Raw genomic sequence first — 21,480 nt, 5'->3', positions numbered from 1 at the left:
AAGAGGATGGCATCTGAAATGTAAATAAAATATCCAATAAAAAAGAAAAGGTAAAAAAATTAAATATTAATTTTAATTAAAAATTAAATTTAATTAAAAAAAATTAAATTCCTCATCCTCAATCCAAGTCAACATCTTCCCAATCCGATGGAGTGCATGAAGGGGCCAGCCCTGCTGATCCAAAGCTGCAGGATCTCCATGACACAGGGCAACAGTATCTAAGAGGACTCCCAGTGAGGATCCAGTATTGATAGTGTGGCAGAAGCCAGGGGCCTCGAACCAGACCAATGACCCATTGCAGTGAACATTTGCAAGTAGAGATGTGTGGACAAAAAAATATACCATGTGACACACTGTAACTTCAACAAGACTTTTTCTTTTAGTTTTTTGTTATTTTTTGTGGGGAAGGTTGCCAGGGCAGAAGGCGAGCATGAAGGAAATGTGTGGGATTGGAATGTTCGATGTAAAATTCACAAAGAATCAATTAAAAGTTTTTAAAAATTATAAACCATGTTTTAATCTATTTTTTAAGCCAACTAGATCACTTGGAAGTGAGGAGAAGGCCTCAAGGAGCCTGGCTTCTGACTTCCCAGGCTGAAAAGAAAATCACTGGAGCATAATGAGAGAAATAAGAGGCTCTATAGACTGCCTTCAGGATGAGACTGATCCGCACAAATGGAACTTGAAATATTGTACATCCGGGCGCAGCACAGGAAGGGGCGGGGCTTGGTTCCTACCTTGAAAACGAACAGCTTAATGGCTACATCTATATTGCTTTATTGAACGCTTAAAAGTAAAATGAGAAGACAGAAGCAAAGACTTCAGTGCCTCAAGTTATCCTGTGAGCACTTGCTCCAGGTATCTGCAATTCTACCTGGAGTTAAACCAAACCTGACAAAAAGCAGACAGAAAAGCACAGCACCTGCATCACGGGAGTTCTGCCCCTTCCCACGTGGGCCCGGGGAGTTGTTTGGAAATCAAGGAGGAGTAGTTTTACATCAGCGAATACGAGTTTGCAATAACCTGGGCGAGGCGTGCGCACAGAGCCAGAGTTCTATTTACATACACCACCTTTGATGCATAGAGAATGGGAGAGGAGAGGCCTTGGGGAGAAAGAAGAAAGAGCAAGGCCCTGACCTCTACACTGCCTCACTCGCTCTCTTCCTTGTATGCCCGCCAGATGGCGCGCGCGAGCCGCGCTGGCCTCTAAACTAGACTAGGATAGTAGAGGACTCACCCGCAGCGGGGAGGGACACGGACAGGAATGGGGAGGGAGTAAGGGAGAGTGCTTTGGGCTGTTTGTACTTGAGAACAACTAGCCGGCAACCTGGGATTCTATTCTCACCTGAAAACGCTGGAGAGGATGTTGGGAGAAAGCTGACAGCCTTGTGTGACCTCTGACTTCTTCAATCTGTCCCCCCAAATTTATAGGAATCCTCCCCCACTACACCCCACTGCACTCCCTCCTCTTGATTTGCCCTGACACGAGATGGGCCTGGGGTCGCGCCCTCTGGTTTTTCCCTCGGAGCGTTGTTCCTGGGCGGTTAGGAACTGTTGAAAGGGGTTCTCCAAGGCACACCCCTCTTTCACCACCCTTGAGACAGGGATACCTGCCTGGTTTTAGCCTTCCTAAACTTAAAGGTTTGTAACCCTCAGGGAATCCTCGCGCAGTCTCTAACTCAGTAGATGCTCAGCCCTCTGATACAGTAGTCTCTCTTTATCCGAGTAGGGGCAGTTTCAGGTACCTGAGGATCCTTTCAAGGGATGGGGGTTGAGAGGAGGATATTAAATGGAAAGTGCCAGGAGTAAGCGTTTTTGTATGTTTTAAATAATGTTTGTCATGTGTGATAATTGTTCTACTCCAGTATTATTTATCTCTAATTTATACTAAGTTTTGTTCTAGGTATGTAGGAACGAAAGTGGGGTGGGGGTGGGGGTGGGGGTGACTGCATCTATAATGGTCGTTAGTATCCCAAGTCTCCGGCATCCCTACGATGTCTTGGAATCTTAACCTCACAGAATAAGTAGACTTTTGTGTTGCTGTTTGTCACTCCACAATTTCCTCAAAGTTTTTGAATATTCTTAATTCTGAACCGAGGGAAAAATAAACTGGGGGTCAGACAGGACCAAAACAGTGCTAAATTGACATAGTGGAGAATGGGGGGGGGGGGGGCCACTTCTCCTTCCTTCTCCTAGTTTTACCAGCGGTTCCCAAGCTGAGGAATGCTGTTGAGTGAGGACCTTGAACACCCCTGAAATCCTTCTCAATGGCAGGGCCTGATCCAGCACAGTAGGACATTCCCTGCGGTTAGTGTGCTTGCATATTGACCTCACAGGCAATTCATAGATTTTAGTTCTCTGATGCTACAACTCCTTCAAAAGAGAACACATGATTTCTTCATGTAATGAATGTTCTGAATTTTTATGATATGGTTCTAATTTCATTCTGTGATGACAAATACCTTGACCAAAAACAATTTAGTGGAGCAAATGGTTTATTTCAGCTTACAGACTAGAGTCCATTTTTGAAGGAAATCACTGCGGGAACCATGGAGAAAGGCTGTTTACTGGTTCACAGGGTTATGCTTTGTGGTGGTTTTGATATGTTTAGCCCAGGGAGTGGCACTGTTAGCAGGTGTGGCCTTCTTGGAGTAGGTGTGGCCTTGTTGGGGGAAGTGTGTAAATGTGGGGGTGGGCTTTGAGACCCCCCCTCCTGGCTGCTTGGAGACAGTCTGCTCCAGGCTTCCTTTGAATGAAGTTGTAGAACTCTCAGGTCCTCCAGTGCCATACCTGCCTGAATGCTGCCATGTTTCTGGCCATGATGATAATGGACTGAACCTCAGAATCTGTAAGCTACCCCCAATTAAATGTCCTTCATAAGAGTTGTCTTGGTCATGGTGCCTTTACTAAATGGAAACCTTAAGACATGTTTATATAGTTTGTTCTTTGTTTGTTTTGTATAACCCAGAACTACCTGCAAAGAGAATGGCACTGCCCACTCTGTGCTGGGCCCTCCTGCATCCGTTAAGATAATGCCACACACCAATATGACCTAGGCAGTGTCAAGCAGTTAACTATTAGATAAAGACCTTGTTTGTTTCTTCATTCTCTCCTTTACCTCATAATCTCCTTCCAGTGTAGAAAGAGTTGAAGTGGTGAGAAGACAGGAAAGGATGCCCTATTGAAGGGAAAAAAAGAGAAGAAGAAATAGTATGGGGAGGAAGAAGAAGAGGAGGAGGAGGAGGAAGAGGAGGAGGAGGGAGAGGAGGAAGAAGAGGAGGAGGAAGAGAAGGAAGAGGAAGAGAAGGAGGAGGAAGAGAAGGAGGAGGAAGAGGAAGAGGAGGAGGAGGAAGAGGAGGAGGAGGAAGAAGAGGAAGAAGAGGAGGAGGAGGAGGAGGAAGAGAGACAAAGATTTATTTTTGTGAAGGCAAAGAAAGAAGATAGCAAAATACATGGTGCTTGCTCACAGGTCTCCTTGCACACAGCTCCAAACCCTGACCCCAGCCTATACTCCTCATGTTCATGACCATAAAAGCACTACCATTATTCTCATAAAACTCTCTTCCTGGTTATGTATTATGTTTATTAAGTCGAATTTACTCATTTGATATTCTTTTTCTGTGGAGACATTTATACCACGGGACAGGGGCATTGGGAACAATCTAGTCCTGCTGACTAGTTAGAGTAGGGTAGTTTTTCTCAAACTTTTTTGTATTTAGCAGTTTGTTACTAGCAATTCTGCATCAGAAGATAGACCACACTGAAGCTTAGAATCTAGAAGAATTTGGGAACTGTGATTCAAAAATGTACCAGAGACTAAACATTTACATTGACAAGGAACATGCATTCTGGGAAGAGAGCTGGGAGCATGCTGAGCACAAGTGAGGCCTGGATTTGATTCCCTGTAAGGAAAAAAAAAAAAAAGGAAAAAGAAAAAAGAAAAAAAACAAAACACTACACACAGAGCTATCCTCCAAAAGATACATGACAATGTCACTCATCTACATGTTTCTAAACACATGGATCTCAACAAATCATTTTAATGGTACTTTTCCAAAATGGATAAACTTGGAATTTTCACACTATTTGGGACTGTGTACATAGTCTATACGAAAAAAACATATGAAGGATTTTAAAGTAATTTTAGATGGAATTACCACTTGTAAAAGGATTTGAGTAAATCAGCTTGTTTTGTTTAATGCTGGAGTGCGGTTCTAATTCTGCTAGCATTCTGGTGAGCCATAAAACAGCCCTCCTGACATAAATGAACACCTGAATTCCAAAGAATTTTGCCAGGACGGGGAGTTGGCTCAGGGGGTAAGATGTGAGCTGTATTGAGTGTACAGACCAGGTTTTGGATCCCCAGTGCTCACAGAAATGTTGGCTAGGCAGGCATGGTGGAATTGCAGTGTCTGGGAAGCAGAGATGGATCTCCGAACACACTGATTAGATGGACTTGCTGAATTAGCAAGGGGTAGGTCCAAGTGAGAGACCCTGCCTCAATATACAAGGCAGAGGGCAATTAAGGAAAACATCTACTATTAACCTGTAGCCTCTACCCCTGTACACACGCACCTGCTCTCACACATGTCTACACACATGCCAACCCATGCACATCATACATACATACCCAAGCAAAATAATAATTCTTAAAAAGACAAGATACTGAAACGATTTTGCTTTGCAAATTGTTGAAGTGCATACACATTGGTAGCAATGAAGTGAGGCCATGTATGTGTGTTTGCAGGCAACTCATTCACGACAGTGTTTATTGAACATCCAGGATGTACCCGGCTTATGGGCCAGCATATATTTTTGAATTCCCAAAAAAAAAAAAAAAAAAAAAAAAAAAAAAAAAAAAAAAAAAAAAAAACGTGAGCTTGCTGAAGTATTACTTTTCAGCATCAAATGAATTATAGTTTATTGACATGAGTACTATGAATATTTCTAAATGTGTGTGTTGCCTTGCAACCAATATTATAATGACTTCTGGGCCTTTTTAATTGCTCCTTATTCAGCAAGGCTCCTGGATGCACTGCACTGTTGCTACTGTTACTACTGATATTTTTGAGTTTGGAGCTAACTGCTGGCAGAGCCAGAGTTGTCTCTAAATACCTCCCCCTTTTTAAAATTGGAGATTTGAAGGGGTGTGTGACACAGTTAAACATACATTTCTACAAGGACATTCTAGCTGGCACATTCATAGTTGGAAGAGAAAAAGCCAAAGGAGGGGGAGCACTAAGATTTAGCTGTGGAAATGGAAGAGAAAAGAAATGATGGAAGTTACAGAGCAAAAAAAGGAGAGGAAAGTTATTTCTGCTTACCTGCCACTTTCCTTGCAAATTAAACATATGACAATTGTCACCTTTAACCAATATCTTTTAATTACGTTTTCTCTCCCGATGGACTCATTCCGAACTGTTGTCACTGATATTAATTAGGTCAGTCTCTTTCATTTCAATCTATGCTGATGGGAAACAAGTCAAGCAACATTGAGAACCATCTCTTATGTCCAGAAGGTGTTAGAGCAAGAAGAAGAGAAAATGAGCCATGAGACACTGTCCAGGTGCTAGGAATCCATTCTGCATCTATTGTTAACTTTACAAAACCAGAGGCTTGTGGGATAGTGGTCCATAAGATAATCATATTTCTACTTTTACTACATAAACTTCATTGTTCACTGAGAAGCACTGAGAATATTGTTTTGAAACACTTTCTGATAGGGAAAAACCATTGTGGCAGAGGAAATTCCAAGCCCAGGAAAGCCTGGAGTTGGGAATCTTTATGAGCCAGGCTGTTCTCTGCTCACACCTCACAGTAAGTCATAAAGTGTCCAAACTCACCGGGCAAGAAAGAGCACTCATGCACAAAGGTCATCTTATTGGATGACCATCCAAAGAGAGAGCAGCACTTGAATAACTTCGTTAGTCCCTCTTCCTCTCCCTTTCTCTCTCCTCCTCCTCCCTCTCCTCCCTCCACCTCCCGCTCTCCTCTCTTTCCCCCTCCCCTTCTCCCTCTCTCAGGTCACTCAATGTTTTGAATAAGGTCTGCTGCAGTGTGCATCTCCCTATAACTCTGAGTTCCCATTTTGTTTCTCCTCTGTTGTACAGTTAATGACCAGGAAACATCCTATCCAGAAAGTATCCACTAAATACATGCCTGCAGTCACTGCAAACAGATTCGACATTCATTTGTCAGGAGTTATACTGGATGAAGCTTTCCTGAAGATAGCATTCATTTTGTGAATGGTCTTTCACCCTTCACTGAGATAGAAATACTCAAAAGGTCAGCGGTTGTGTTTATGAATGTCCCTACTGTCTGCGGGGCATCATCAAGCGCAAAGGTACCTTTTGACCGTGATTCACAATCCAATTGTCTTGCTAATTTTCTCGAAAGCCTTCAGAACAATGACAACACACTCTGCTGTTTATGCATGAATTATTCATACTTCAGTGGCTTGACATTTTCCCTCATATTTTATTAAAATCCTTTGTGGTAAGCTGCAGTTAAATAACTAATTATGCATTCAGAGACTTAAAAGCATAACAGCCACGTAACTAAGGTAATTGAACAAGATGAGGTCCTGTTTTCTCCAGCACCAGATGGGGGAGTGCTGGAGGAGCTCACCACACTAGATCCTTTCCATATGACTCAGAAAGATGTTACTCTTGACATTTGTCTCGACTTTTAAATAAAATATAGTAGAGTAAAAAAATGGAATAGTAAGTTATTGTTTTAAAATGAAACATTAGCATGCTTCTTGTATAAAGATAAAAATTCATATTCTGAAGTAAGAAATAAAATAATAATTCAGCATGGCATCAGAAACAATGTTTCTTAGCTGATAATTTTTTATGGACTATGTGAATATAATGATACATTTTGATGTGGAGCTTACTGAATTGTAAACAAGTGTCATATTTAAGAAGACAAGTATGGTAAATTGCTCACACCTGTAATCTCTGCACCCAGGAGGCTAAGGTAGAAGGATTTCCACAGGTTCCAGACCAGCCAGAATACAGAGTAAAACCTTGTCTCAAAAGAAAGAAAAAAAAAAGATACCATGTTAATGAATTTTTCTTAGATGGGTGCACTTAGGACCTTGAAAGCCTGGTTTCTGGTCCAGCACATGCTAGAATCCGACAGCGACCACTTTAACCCAACAGGTGCATACTTGTCTAGAAAACTCTCAGATACAATTGCTGTTACCTGCAATTTAAAGAAAGATAATGTGTATCTGAAAGTGATGAGAAAGTACTAGAGACATATGGCTTATGAAAGATCATACATGTGAGACACTATGCAAGCACTTTATATATTCCTTTTTCTAAGCTCACAGCAGCTCTTAGAATAAGACTGCTATCCTTCTCAACTGTTCAAGAGATGAGGAATCTAAAGTACGAAAAGATGGAGTAACTTTCTGAAGATCACACAAAAAGTCAGTAACAGGGTTGAAAACTAAAACCCTCATTTGCCCGATTGTTCCACCTACCCAAGTATTTATTCGACAATAATTGTGTCTGTTGTAGGGACAGAAATAGCATTGCCTGGAGAATTATCACATGCTTGCTGTAACGTTTTCATGCGTTGGTAAGAGGACAGACCCTTGATCTAGGAGAGCAGTGGAAGTTAGAAATCTTCTAGGGAAAGCTACAGTCTGAAAAGTGTGTTTTGATCCCTAAGCCAAACCCATGAGGCATTCCTGTTTCATACAAACATTAGTCAGCAGTGGGTCTTGATTTTCCTTCCTTTAAAAATACTGTTGACAATTTATTTTATGTAAAGCCAATTTATGGCTTATAAAAAGTTAACGAAGGAACATCCTTATCATAGTTAGTTGCATTTGTAAATCTCTTAGGTGTTTAATAAATACTTCAAAGTAGACTTATTTGCGATTTGTATAACACGAGCCCTGGCCAAATGAAATTCTTTCAGGCCCTTGCATCCTGATTCTTAAAAAAGAACAAAACCTTTTTAATGTAAGTTGTTTTTATTCCTTGTATATAATACAGTGCATATTCTTTATTCTTTGTATACAGTGTATTTTGGTCATATTTTACAACTTCTCCTTGGTCCACCCCTCACTTCCTACTCCCACACCCCAACTTCAACATCCTTTTCTTTTTCTTATAACCCACTGAGTACAATCTGTGCTGCCCTTAATCACACGAGTGGAGATCCATTCAGGGGTGCATGAGACTCTTCCTCCCCAGTAGCCACCAACTGTCAGTAGCTCCTTAGCTGCAATGAGGGGTCATGAGTATCTTCCCCGCCCAGGCTGGAATGTTGACTAGTTTGATCTTTGTAAGAAACCACATCTCTGTGATTCCTTCCTGCAGTGGACCTGTCACCATCTTGCCCCACTCCTCCCTGACCTCTGGCTTTTATGATCTTTCCACCCCTTCCTGGTATATTTTAAATAAACATTTATTGAGATGCTGCCACACACGGTGTACATTGTCAAACCCTGGAGAAATGAACAGCTTAAGAAACGTAGGCCTTTGGGCATGGAGAATGGTGGGCAACTGGTATAGATGGATAAGTAAACAGTACAAGTGTCTCCCAAAGTTCCAGATGAACTGGGGTGGGCAGGGGTGTCCTACCTAGGCTAAGCGCAGAACTCACCAGACTAAAGAGTCCAGCTATTCATCGGTGCTCCTGCCTTGTGGATGACTTTAGATCTGGGGACAAAATGTAGCCAGGATAAAAATAGCCAGTCATAAGCCTCAAGGGTGATTTTCCAGAGACAGCACAATTGGAGGGGTCAAGATGGAGCTGACTCACTTTCCCTGTGTCTGTTTGCTCCTTAGGTGTAGTCTTAGTGGCCAACCAGAACCATGGACAGCTCAGCAAAAGGAAGTAAAAAGGATGTACTTGATGGACCACCAAAAGACTCGAAGCTGCCTGTCAGTGAGGCCCTTCTGGACTATCAGTAAGTCTGTAGTCTGAACCTGAACAACCCCATGAAGATATAGTCCTTGCTAAGACTGAAATGACTGGTCATGGGAGTGACGTAGCTAAGCACTGCCAAGAAAACAAGACAGATCAGAAACATCATTCTACTGTGCTGTGTGCACAGGCCGAGCAGTGTGTGTGTGTGACAGCACTCCACGTGGCTTTGGCTCCCTCCTCTGTGTTGTGTTTTTCCCTTTGGAGACAGCAGCTCGCTGGTTTCCCTCCTAATGTTCACTGTGGAATATTTAGTGGAAACTAAGAGTGGGAGAGGGCATTTCTCTTTATTAACTTTTCCGTTTCTAAGATATCCCAGCCTGTATTATTCCTAAATAACTACATATCAAATGTAAGCAGTTTAGAGGTGTGTGTGTGTGTGTGTGTGTGTGTGTGTGTGTGTGTGTGTGTGTGATAACCTTGGCTGTCTGGTGATAACCTTGGGTGTCATTACTCAGGTACTGTCTGCCTTGGTTTATTTTTGTTTTTATTTTGCTTTTTCTTTTTGTTTTTCTCTTTTTAGACAATCTTTAGTCTTGAACTCTTGACAATCTTCCTGTCGAAATCACTTAGGTTCTGGAATTATAGCCATATACCACAACTTCTGACTTAAGAATTATTTTTAATAATAAGGGCATTTCATAACGTCTCACTTTTAGGAGCTGGAGATGTCTTATTTCAACAAATAGCCTCTTGAGAGCTTGAGAATCTCAACTTTTGGCACTGGGTAGGTGTTCCAATGTGTAATTTTTAGGGAATTCATGGACAAGTGTTAGTAAATTTCCAAATAAGAATGAAATCATTCATGTTTTCATTCAACAAATATTTGCATCTTTATCATGTGTAAGACAAGTGCTGAACTCAGAATACAGCGGTGAGTAGGCCCGCGTGCTTCCTGCAGCACTGCAGCACAGCAGACAGACATGGAAGGAAGGAGAAAATGACTTGACTTAACCTGGGGGTTTGGAAAGGCTAAGCTGAGGAAGCCACGCGCGTTGATCTCTGGATGAAGACAGTTACAGAGAGAGTGGAAGAATGTGGTTTATGGGAAAGACAGCAGGGTATGAAAAAGCATACCATAATTCAGGAGATGGCGGACATCAGAACAAAGGACAGAGGGCAGACTCTGATGGTGTAAGGCCTGGAGCAAGTGATGAATGCTGGGATTAGAAAAGAGAAATTATTCATTGGAGGGACGCATGGCTGAAAATGGAGCCCTGTGGTGCTAGTGACCACATCTGTAATGAGAAAATTGCCTTACCAATGGGCAAGGGAAATTCTCTTCTCACTTGTGTTCACATCTTGTTTAGAAGGCACCCAGTAAACGGTCAGAATTCTAGCAAAGAAACAGCCACTGAGGGGAGCTCTTACTTGAGGTACCCTTAAGTACCAGCAAGGTAACATTTGCTTGCGTTTCCCATGTAACTGGAATCTTTCTTCTCTTGTAAGCAGTGCAGAAAACCCAGGACACTCACTTGCTCCGTGGTTTTGTGATGACATCATTATGGTTGATTCTACTTGTGGTTGACAAAGGCTAGTCTTTTCCTCTTTACGAGAGGTTTACAAAGAGGCAAACACTAGAGTTTCTCAGGAGCTGGTGATCCACAGGTTAAAAATACACTAAATAATCTGACAGACTACAAGACACAAAGGCTTGCTGGCCGGTGCTATGCTGTGACCATTCACTTATTCTGGGTCTCCTCTGTAACAGAACTTTTGTCACATGGCAAGTAGCCATGGACCTTCTCTGAGCATCTAAAGGAGGCCTGCAGCATCTTGTATTTCTCATTCTGTCCCACGTCGTCATAAAGCAGTAAGCCCACAGAGGACAGTGATTCATGATTTCTGAACAACTGAACTTCAAAAAAAAAAAAAAAAAAAAAAAAAAAAAAAAAAAAACCACTTCCAAAGAAATTGAGACTATGAGATTTTTTTTTTTTTTTGGTTGCTTGTATAAAAAATGATTCTTAGTACCTTTGTTAATCTTTGTAGCTATCATCTCTCAGTAATGATTTCTGTTTTCTCCTTTATACTCAGCTTTCCTACACTGAGAATAGATATAGAGAGATGGGTGTGTACTTGGTTATACATTTTAAAAATAGAAAGTACAAATAAAGATTTTGAAACCAAAGATTATTTGGATGGTAGTTAATGGGTTTGTTATCATATAGAGCAAGTAGTTTCAAAGCCTATTTTTTTTTTGTTTTTTTTTTTTGTTTGTTTGTTTTTTTTTTTTTTTCGAGACAGGGTTTCTCTGTGTAGCCCTGGCTGTCCTGGAAATCACTCTGTAGACCAGGCTGGCCTTGAACTCAGAAATCCACCTGCCTCTGCCTCCCAAGTGCTGGTATTAAAGGCATGCACCACCACTGCCCGGCTCAAAGTCTATTCTTAATGATGGTTCTTAAATATTTTAACCTCCCTTCTAGCCCACCACCCACCAGAGGTAGTAAAAAAGAAAGGATAGGGGGAAGTGGGACTGTTTAGAAATGGTTTTTTTAGAGCAACTCCTGTCCGTGTTGTCAGGAAATTAGCAGTGTAGTTCACAGGTTAGCAGCCGCAGCTCGAGCCACTCGAAAGCACTCCATGGATACACATTCAGTCCAGTTCAGAAGAGTCGGGACAGCAAACACAAATCAACAGAGGTGCCATTACCTAGCAGAGACAGCCAGGCCTCAGACTTGGCACAGGTCATCAGGAAGGACCAGGAAGGGTGTCAGGAGAAGGTCTTTGCTGTGCCTTTCTCATCAAAGTGAAGATCAGGGAAGATGAGAGACCAACAAGCTTTGCACAGCTGGCTGTACCAGGGAGCCAAGCTTAGCCCCCATCACTGTCTGTTCAGTTCTATTTATACTCCCTCAAAACATCACGTGTCCTCCATAAGTCTTGCCTCAGCATGTGAGTCTTAGCAAAACTCCACATGAGTCTGTCTCAGCTGACATCACTGTCAATTAGCCCAAGTCTGTAGAAATGGCTAGAAGCCACAGCACACCACCAGAAGTTTTTTGCTGTGTCCTATGGAGTCCTGACAAATGGAGATCAACTATACAATGTAAGGTGGGCCAATACATGCGTGTCCTTAGCAAAGAATCCTTCATTATGCGTCCTCTCACGTGTTTGCTTTAACAGAACATCATTTCACTTCTGTCTGCTTCAGTGAAACATTCCTTCCCATGTTTGCCCCAGCAAAACACCACCCAACACAACTGACTTTCCAAAGAACCCTTAAGTTTCCACTTCAAAAGCACTTAGAGCTGCGGTGAAGGAAAACACCAGATGGTGCTTTCTGCTTGGTTCTTCCTCAACAAACCTTAAACACTGAATTTCATATGTCTGTCTCTGCAGTGCCTAGCCCGACTGGTACATAGTGTAAACACAGGGTCTCTTTCTTGAGTAATAATCACTGTTGAGTCCTATCTGAGTGTAGAATCCCATTCACAAAGTTAAAACTAAGATACTGCTTCACTCAGAGATGTACAAGGTAAGAACTTAGAGGGCCCATCTGGGTGTTGAAATGCCTGCCATGAATCCAATTCTGTCTCACCCAATTCTGTACTGTTTGTGCACACTAACAACAGTGCCTAGCACAGACCTCCCTTTGATCAGGCACTTCCGTGCACACAGGGACTCTGCTGCAAGAAAATAATGCCACGGGCTTCCCTGGAAGTTTTTGTTTTGTTTTGTTTTGTTTTTTTGTTTTTTGTTTTTTTAAGACAGGGTTTCTCTGTGTAGTCCTGGTTGTCTGTCCTGGAACTCACTCTGTAGACCAGGCTGGCTTCGAACTCAGAAATCCGCCTGCCTCTGCCTCCCAAGTGCTGGGATTAAAGGCGTGTGCCACCGCCCGGCATGGAAGGTTACTTTTTGAAGAGCTGATACTGGAGATGCCATAAGTGATTTCTTCTAACAGTGGTTTTTTATTTTATCCTTTACACTTTTTCTCTGGCTTTCTACAATATAATGTAACTGGATATAGGTTTAGGTATTTTTTTTTAAATAGAAAAGAATAGAATGTTTTGAAATTCAAATACATCTTCTGACTTATTAGATTAGTAAAATGATGTATTTATTGAATTCTAAATTGTTCATTTCTATGCAATAATTTTTAAATATGCCTTAGATGAAACATACAATAAAAACACTCACATTTTTAAAAGTTATTTTTCTTAAGGCTGGAGAGATGGCTCTGGGGTTAAGAGCACTTGCTGTTCTTCCAGAGAACTTGGATTCAGTTCCTGGCACACACATGGTGACTTATGACCATCTGTAACTCCAGCTCTATGGGACCCAATCCCCTCTTCTGACCTTCATGGGCACCAGACTCACAAGTGGTACACAGACCTGTACATAAAATAAAACACCCATACACACAAAATAAAAATGTTATCATGTGCCATCTTACCACTTCCTGTCCATACTTTCAAAGTGTTACTTATAAACAAATTTCCCCTTCCATGAAACAGCATTGGAAATTAGAGGCTGAAAACAAACAAAATGTAGTATGAGAAGTGGGGTATGGTTTTATGGATGTTCAAGAGGCAGGGGCCATGGGGTTCTCTGACTCTTGGACATCCAGGCACCACTGGGAGTCGCTGAAGAGCTGAGAATGGAGTGAGGTGGGGCAGGGCTTGGGATGATTGTCCTTAGCTTGGAGGAGGCAGGCTGGGAGCACAGAGAGGCCTTCTATGGGAGAGTTAAGCTGCGGCTCAGTAGATAAAGGCCTTCTGCAGATTCCTCATAGCAGATCTTGACGAAAGAGATAGTCCATAGTTCTAAACAGTCTATTGTCATGGTGGAAAATGAACGCATAAAACCATACCCCACTTCTCAGGATGGGCCTAAGATTAAAAACCTTTTGCAGGGAGGAAAGTCTGGGAGGGGAAGCTTACTGGCGAAGCTCTCTGGGCCTCTAGGTACTTCGTGGAGAACTCTGTTTTGAGCCTACATGACACGTTTCCTTTATGTGAGAAGCACGACACGTATTCCAAGTCAGGAGTATAGCAGGGAGCTGGGAGTCGCCTAGGCCTAAGGGGTGTGCCCACAGAGTGCTCTACCTTACCAGACTTCCTGGCATGGTTTTACGTCCCATTTTCTGCAATTTCTGCAATACTACATTGCAGAAATTATGCGAGTAGCTGCATGGTTCAGGTAACTTTTATACTATCTTCATTTTTTAATCCATAAAAATGAGAGCTAGAGGGTAGAGGTATAGCCCAATGGCAGGACATTTGTGTGATATGAATGAGGCCCTGTGTTCAGGTGCTAAACACACACACACACACACACACACACACACACCAGGAAGCAAGGGGTATCGAGAAGTCACTTCTTTAAATGGAAGTAAAGCTTACTTCTCCAGAGGCTTGTTTTGCCTGCAGACAACAACCCTTCCATCTACTTCCCTTCCCATCCCACAGTCCCCCACAGCTGGCATGCTTGGTGCTAAGTCTGACAACCTGAGTTCGATCCCAAGACCATGTGCATACACATACGCTCGCACTCACACAAATGTGTAAACAGTATCTGTATAATTACTTACTCTGAATGTAGTAAATTGTACTCCCTGAAGGCAAGGATCTTATTCTAACCCATCTCCATAATCCCTAAAGCAATGTGGAGCCAAGTGGCAGCCATTGAATCTCTGACTTTCTGGAAGAGACAGTACTGGGTACAGAAATGGGGGAGGGGGGTATTTGAAACAAATGAGCCATGATGCTCATCTCCTTTAATTAAAAAAAAATCCACTTGCTGCATGCCTGTGTGTGCCTGTGTGTGTGTGTGTGTGTGTGTGTGTGTGTGTATGTGTGTGTGCACGTGCATGCATGTGTGCATGTGTGCGAGCGTACGTGTATGCACATGGTCTTGGGATCGAACTCAGGTTGTCAGCCTTGGCACCAAGCATGCCAGCCAGGTATCTTGCCATTCCTAACCCTGTTTTATTATAAAAGAGTAAGCCAAGGCCCAAAGCAGCTGTGTGAACCATGCGGTGAGTGAGAAAGCAGAACTAACTCCGAGCTCTTGGTACCCAAACTGCCTTCCTTTTGAGGAGTACCAGTGTGTGATTTGCTAACATTGTTTTTGCATTTTCTCATCTTGTGGGAGGAAAGAGCCTCAATTTTCTCTCTCCTAAGTACACAAGGTCATAAATAGAAATGAGGTTTTAGAGAGAGCCCTGGTAGCATTTCACATTCAACAAGAATTGAAGAGCACTCTTGAGGGCACCCTTCGAGTGTGATTTCTTATTTTATTCCACATAATAATACATGGAGCTGGGTGAGGCTTTATCTAACAGCCTGAAATTCTAGGTCCTGAGATTTGATTTGCCTGCAACTGAGGAGGCAAAGAAATCGTAAAGAGTAAGATTTAAAACCATGTACTTTATCTTTAGCAAAAAAAAAAAAAAAAAAAAAAAAAAAGGAGTTTGGGAGAAGGTTATCCATACATAACCTTCTTCAATCTCAGACCTAGGGTTCCAACATTCATTCCCTTTCAGAAATGTGGACTACACAAGCACTTCATATAGCCATCGGTTGCCCTGTACCGGCACCTTCCTGCTCTTTCTGCCTGTTTTTCTCATGGATGTGTGGTCATCAAACCTATCCTTGGTATATATACATTAAAGAAACGTCTGTGGTAGGGAAGCTTTAATCTTTGGACGAGAACATGCAGTAGGAGCATAGATTGGTGGGCGTGCCCAGGTTACCCTAATGCTCCACCATCCACTTGCCTTCAGTCTTGTTTGGTTTAAATTTAGTTTAAAATGAAAATGTAGCCTCAGTACCCTTCCCTGAGGAAACTAACCCGAACATCCTTGTTTCTCCTCAGTCGTGAAATAAAGGAGAATGCGGTGGAGAGATTCATGTTCCAGATCAAGAAGCTGAGGGACAAGAATCAAAAATACCAAGAGAGGGTGAGTGCAACGTCGAGTGGGGGTAGGCAGGCACAGAGCATGCGCCACGGTAACAATGGCGTAAGATCATGGTGGATCCTACCCAAGGAAGCATCCTCTTTGGAATCGGCTGACTTGTAATTTATTAGTTTTCTTCACACATGTGAGGCAAGCTAGCACTACTGTCTCCATGGTATTGAGGAGATCAGTGAAAGTCAGTTCAGCCATGTTACTTAGATCATGAGGATGGATACCCTGGAAATCACGTTTATCTTCTGACATCTTGTTTCTCTACACAGTGAATCACCGCCTCTCTCTTCTCTCTCTGATTCTTTGTTTCAGCTTTTCTAGGAGTGTGCATATATGTAAATGCATGTAGAACAGTATACTCTCGGTTGTTAAAATAACTAATGGGAAACTTAAAGATTATTTTGTAAAAATCAGGTTTAGGGCCACCAGCTCAGTACATAAAAGCACCTGCTACCAAACTCAGCAACCCCCAGTTTGATCTTTAGAACCATGTTGGAAGGAGAGACTAACTCCCTCAAATGGTCCTCTGATGTGCACATATGGTCCGTGGCATGTATCCATGCACACACCTACATACATAAATGACAATTAAAATGTTTAAAAATAAGTTTCATGTGAATATCAAGGTGACGCTGGCTATGTCCGTTACAACAGAACTGATGTCCATGATCAGTGAATGACAACGAGCCCCACTTATGTCACATCCGCAAAGAGATACTAATTCGGACTTTCCTTCACGGATTTACTTTGTATAGTATGGAAACTTCCACAGTTGACTATTTTATTTGGCTTTTTTTGTTTACCGTGCCCTCCTGCTGCCCCACACCCACCCCAGTACAAGATCTCACTAAACCAGTCTAGCCTTGAACTCATGCTTCTCCCTCCCAGCCTCCTGAATGCAAGGATTATACACATGCACTATACCTGGCTCAACTTTTCTTTTGAAAGACTGTGTCTTTACATTTTAATGAAATCTGGAGTCAAGAGTCCTGGGTTTGCATCTCATCCTGACTATTCAACTTGTTAGTGACAGCTTTACGGCAGAAATTGGCATCAGCCTTGTTAAGACCTAGGTAGAATGTTAAGGCCTAGGTAACCGTGACCTATCTAGCCTGCCATTCTGTGCTCTTACTAATGGTATAAGGAAACTTTCTCATATGTTGTTACTGCTGATACTAGGACACTTTCCCATGTTCAAGTTGATTGCATATTCTGTTATGTTCTGTGCTCTTGGAAACCAACCAGCAGAAATCAGTTAGAAGTGTTTTGTATAGTTAGCCAGAGTAAGCTTGAACCCAAACCAACTGCCAGGCAGCACTTCCTGCACATACGTTATGAGCTTTTATGGTTTTGCTTTTATAAGCTGCCCTGGGATGGACTGCAACATAAGAGAGATACCTGCACTGACATAAAAGGCTATTTAGGATAGATAGGTGAGGAAGCCACAACACCTGCCCCAACACCGGGAGTAACTGGAACCAGCAGGATCCAGGGACACAGGAACCCCCACCCAGCCAGTGGCACCGGTTCCTTCCGGTCTGAACCGGTGCCCTGAGCAGACCTTAGGCACTAGCTTTACATTCAGTCCCACAACACCCAGAAGAAGCTCAACTCTCAAGTGCTCTAGCACACCCAGGATTACAGGATCTCCCAGGAGCTTAGTCATACCAGGATTTCAGGATCCCAGAGGCAGCTTGACTCCCAGAAGCTCTAACACAGCCAGGATCTCAGGATCACAGGATCCCAGAATCACAGGATCACAGAGACAGCTGGGCTCTGAGGAGTTCTGAGACAACCAGCATCACAGGAGGGACAGGCTCCAGTCAGAGACAGCAAGGGCAGGTAGCACTAGAGATAGCCAGATGGCGAGAGGGAAGCATAAGAACACAAGCAACAGAAACCAAGGTTATTTGGCATCAACAGAACCCAGTTCTCCCACCATAGCAAGGTGTGATATACCATCACACTGGAAAAGCAAGATTCTAATCTAAATTCACTTTTCATGAGGATGATAGAGGACTTTAAGAAAGACATAAATAACTTTCTTTAAGAAATTACAGGAGAACACAGGTAAACACATAGAAGCCCTTAAAGGGGAAACACAAAAATCCCTTAAAGAATTACAGGAAAACACAACCAAAGAGGTGAAAGAATTGAACAAAACCATCCAGGATCTAAAAATGGAAATAGAAACAAAAAAGAAATCACAAAGGGAGACAACCCTGAAAATAGAAAACCCAGGAAAGAGATCAGGAGTCATAGATGTAAGAATCACCAACAGAATACAAGAGATAGACGAGAGAATCTCAGGTGCAAAAGATACCATAGAAAACATTGACACAATAGTCAAATAATATGCAAAATGCAAAAAAAAAAAAAAAAACTCATAACCCAAAACATCCAGGAAATGCAGGACACAATGAGAAGACCAAACCTAAGGATAATAGGTATAGAAGAGAGTGAAGATTCCCAACTTAAAGGGCCAGTAAATATCTTCAACAAAATTATAGAAGAAAACTTCCCTAATATAAAGAAAGAGACACCCATGAACATACTAGAAGCCTACAGAACTCCAAATAGACTGTACCAGAAAATGAATTCTTCCTGTCACATAATAATCAAAACACCAAATGCACAAAACAAACAAACAAAAAAAGCACTAAGGGAAAAAGGTCAAGTAACATATAAAGGCAGACCTATCAGAATTACACCAGACTTCTCACCAGAGACTATAAAAGCTAGAAGATCCTGGACTGATATCACACAGACCCTAAGAGAACACAAATGCCAGCCCAGACTACTATACCCAGCAAAACTCTCAATTACCATAGATGAAGAAACCAAGGTATTCCATGACAAAACCAAATTTACACAGTATCTTTCCACAAATCCAGCCCTACAAAGAATAAAAGATGGAAAACTTCAACACAAGAAGGGAAACCATACCCTAGAAAAAGCAAGAAAGTAATCTTCTTTCAACAAACCCAAAAGAAGATAGTCACACAAACATAATTTCACCTCTAACAATAAAAATAACAGGAAGCAACAATCACTGTAAAAGACTCACATGGGTAACTACCGAAGGGCAGGTTGGTACATGACTTGTTCTCTCAGTTTTGATGCCCTGATACACACAGTAAGACAACAATGGCCAGAATAAACTTTAAGTCAGTTAGATGTAATCTTAGAAGCATGGATTGGACACCCACAAAAATAACTTGCCTTTTATTTGAATGGTGAAGTTTGGAATTGTGAGTGACCACCATCCTAAAGGAAGATTATGAATTATGTCATCTGTGGTGAAAACAAACTATAATGGCAGTTCCATAAAAGCGGGGCTTTTCTCTGTTTTGATAATAGATATCAATTTAGTGTCCCGCATCTGACTTTACACATGATAGATGACTAAGTTAGGGCGTCTAGAAGAAGGCAGGGTTAATGGGAAGTTCAAAAATATTCATATCCATGGAGCCTGTGGGAGGATGATAGACTGGTAAATTTATGACATATCATTAAAAATATAGCATTCTATTGATGGGTACTGCACTGATTTTATTTTGTTTTAAATCTCACATGTTCTCTAAGCTACTAGAGATAGCCCCAGTGTGTGCCTGTGTTCTAGGTAAACGGTGTGAACAGTTGAGCAGATGTGTTTAACTACTGTTGGTTTCTATGGTTTCTATGGTAGAATAGACGCTTGAAGGAGGAACAAAATTGGCACATAAGGAATCTCATAAAAGAACTGAAGGAGGAGAAGTTCGATGGGGTACCAGTTGTAACAAGAGAGGATGTGGAGGAGGCAATGAAGGAAAAATGGGAGTTTGAAAGAAACCAGGAGGCAAACTTGAAAGGTGAGCTAGGAACTTAGAAAATGGTCACCAGTGTTATATTCATTTGTGAGTTAATGCCTTTGCCTTCCAGTGCGTGACAGTATGTCAGATTATATCATCTCCTTCACAGACACAATCCATATTGATATAAAGACAGGAGAAGGAAGAAAGGAAGGAAGTGAGCAGAGGCCCTGGAGGAAGTGAGGGGGACGACTAGGACAGTGACAGTGAGGAGGACTAGGGCAGTGACAGTGAGGAGGAGGACTAGGATAGTCACAGATGATGGGCTCCGTTGCCCCTCGGCCTGCTGAAGTCCTATTCCACACGCTCTGGGGTGTTCTTTTCCGTGCTGCGCTGTCACTAGAGAGCTTGGTTGGCCTTAGCTTTGCTTTAGATTTGGGCGAGATAAAGTTGATGCAATCGTGTACACCCCCTCCCTAGACTGATGGAATTAAGCCCCTTCTGGATTGAAGATAAACAGCTTAGAACTGGGAAAGGCCTCCAGGGAAATGCTTCTGGGGACAGCAGTAGAAGAGCCATGACATATTCTCGCTACTGGAAACACATGACCCTTCTGGCAAATTGAACGTGTGCAGTTCTGATACGTGAACTTTTTTATTCACGTTCCCTCACCTCGCAGTTCTTTTTAACATTTCCAAAAATATTCTATTTTATAATGTCCCTGCATTGGGAATGGCATCTTAAAGAATGGAAAAGTCCTCCGGCTAAATCACTTTCTGGAAGTGGCTCCCGTTGAGGTGCACCTGTTAGCATGGAGGGACTGAGCACAAGGATGCCAAGTTATCTTGGGGTTTCTATTGCTGTGATAAAACATGATGGCCAAAAACAACTTGGGGAGGAAAGTGTTAATTCCAGCTTACAACTCTCAGGTCACAGTCCATCACTGAGGGATGAATTCACGGCCAGAACTGGAACAGAGGCCATGGAGGACAGCCGTTCACTGACTTGCCGCTCTCCCCATGGCTTACTCATACCACCTGCTTCCTCATACCACTCAGGACCACTATCCCAGTGCTGACACCAGCCACAGGGAGCTGGGCCCTTCTAGATCAATTGCCCATCAAGACAATGCACCACAGGCTTTCCCACAGGTCAGTCTGGTGGGGACGTTTTCTCAGCTGAGGTTCTTACTTCCCAAATGGCTCCAGGCTGTGTCAAGTTGACACAAAAAGCAATCAGGATACGTGCTAAGTGGAGACCAAGTTGGATGACTTCGTAGAAGGTAATGCAAAACATGTGAAGCTTCCAAAGAGTTTTTTGCCACAGAGACTAAGGAAGAGAAGGTGAAACAGCAGATGGAGATGGGGAGTCGAAATCAGCCAGCCAACATGTTAGTCAGACTCTGTCTAAAACTTCCGTGACATTTATCAATCCTCCCCTCCATAGCCAAATGTAGCACAGGACTCAGACAGTAGCAGGCTGCCAAGCGTGAGGACAGTTGCCCCTCTGGTTTTCATAGTTGTTTAACAACATTAACACGCCTCATTTCAGGGTATTGTTTGGTCTTTGTGTATATGTATATGTATATGTATATGTATATGTATATGTATATGTATATGTATATGTATATATCTTTGGGTGGCTGGGGAAACCATGTCCAGGGTTCCTTAGACCTTTGGACTTTGGACTGAAGGCCATCCCTTACATAAACATTTACTAAGCCAACCAGTTAATTGTGAGGAGTGAGCCAGGCTACTGTGAGTGTCACTGTATGTGGCTCTGAGCCACATACATGTTTAAAGACATTCAGCAATATTATACTTAGGC

General features: G+C 42.3%; 1 protein-coding gene across 1 annotated transcript in view; it reads left to right on the top strand.

The window, feature by feature from the left end:
- Nucleotides 1-1,529: 1,529 nt before the first annotated feature.
- The window catches only part of Ccdc83 (coiled-coil domain containing 83), a 41,690-nt gene continuing 21,739 nt past the window's right edge, over nucleotides 1,530-21,480 (top strand). Inside the window, exons 1-4 of the mRNA XM_034489480.2 lie at nucleotides 1,530-1,641; nucleotides 8,811-8,932; nucleotides 15,769-15,853; nucleotides 19,551-19,713. Coding sequence (XP_034345371.1) covers nucleotides 8,838-8,932; nucleotides 15,769-15,853; nucleotides 19,551-19,713 — 343 coding nt within the window. The 5' untranslated portion in view covers nucleotides 1,530-1,641; nucleotides 8,811-8,837. The remainder of the gene's footprint in view (nucleotides 1,642-8,810; nucleotides 8,933-15,768; nucleotides 15,854-19,550; nucleotides 19,714-21,480) is intronic.

This window comes from Arvicanthis niloticus, chromosome 1 (assembly GCF_011762505.2).
Source record: "Arvicanthis niloticus isolate mArvNil1 chromosome 1, mArvNil1.pat.X, whole genome shotgun sequence".
Taxonomy (NCBI): domain Eukaryota; kingdom Metazoa; phylum Chordata; class Mammalia; order Rodentia; family Muridae; genus Arvicanthis; species Arvicanthis niloticus.
Note: the sequence above shows the minus strand (reverse complement) of the source record. Positions and strands in the feature narration are given on the sequence as shown.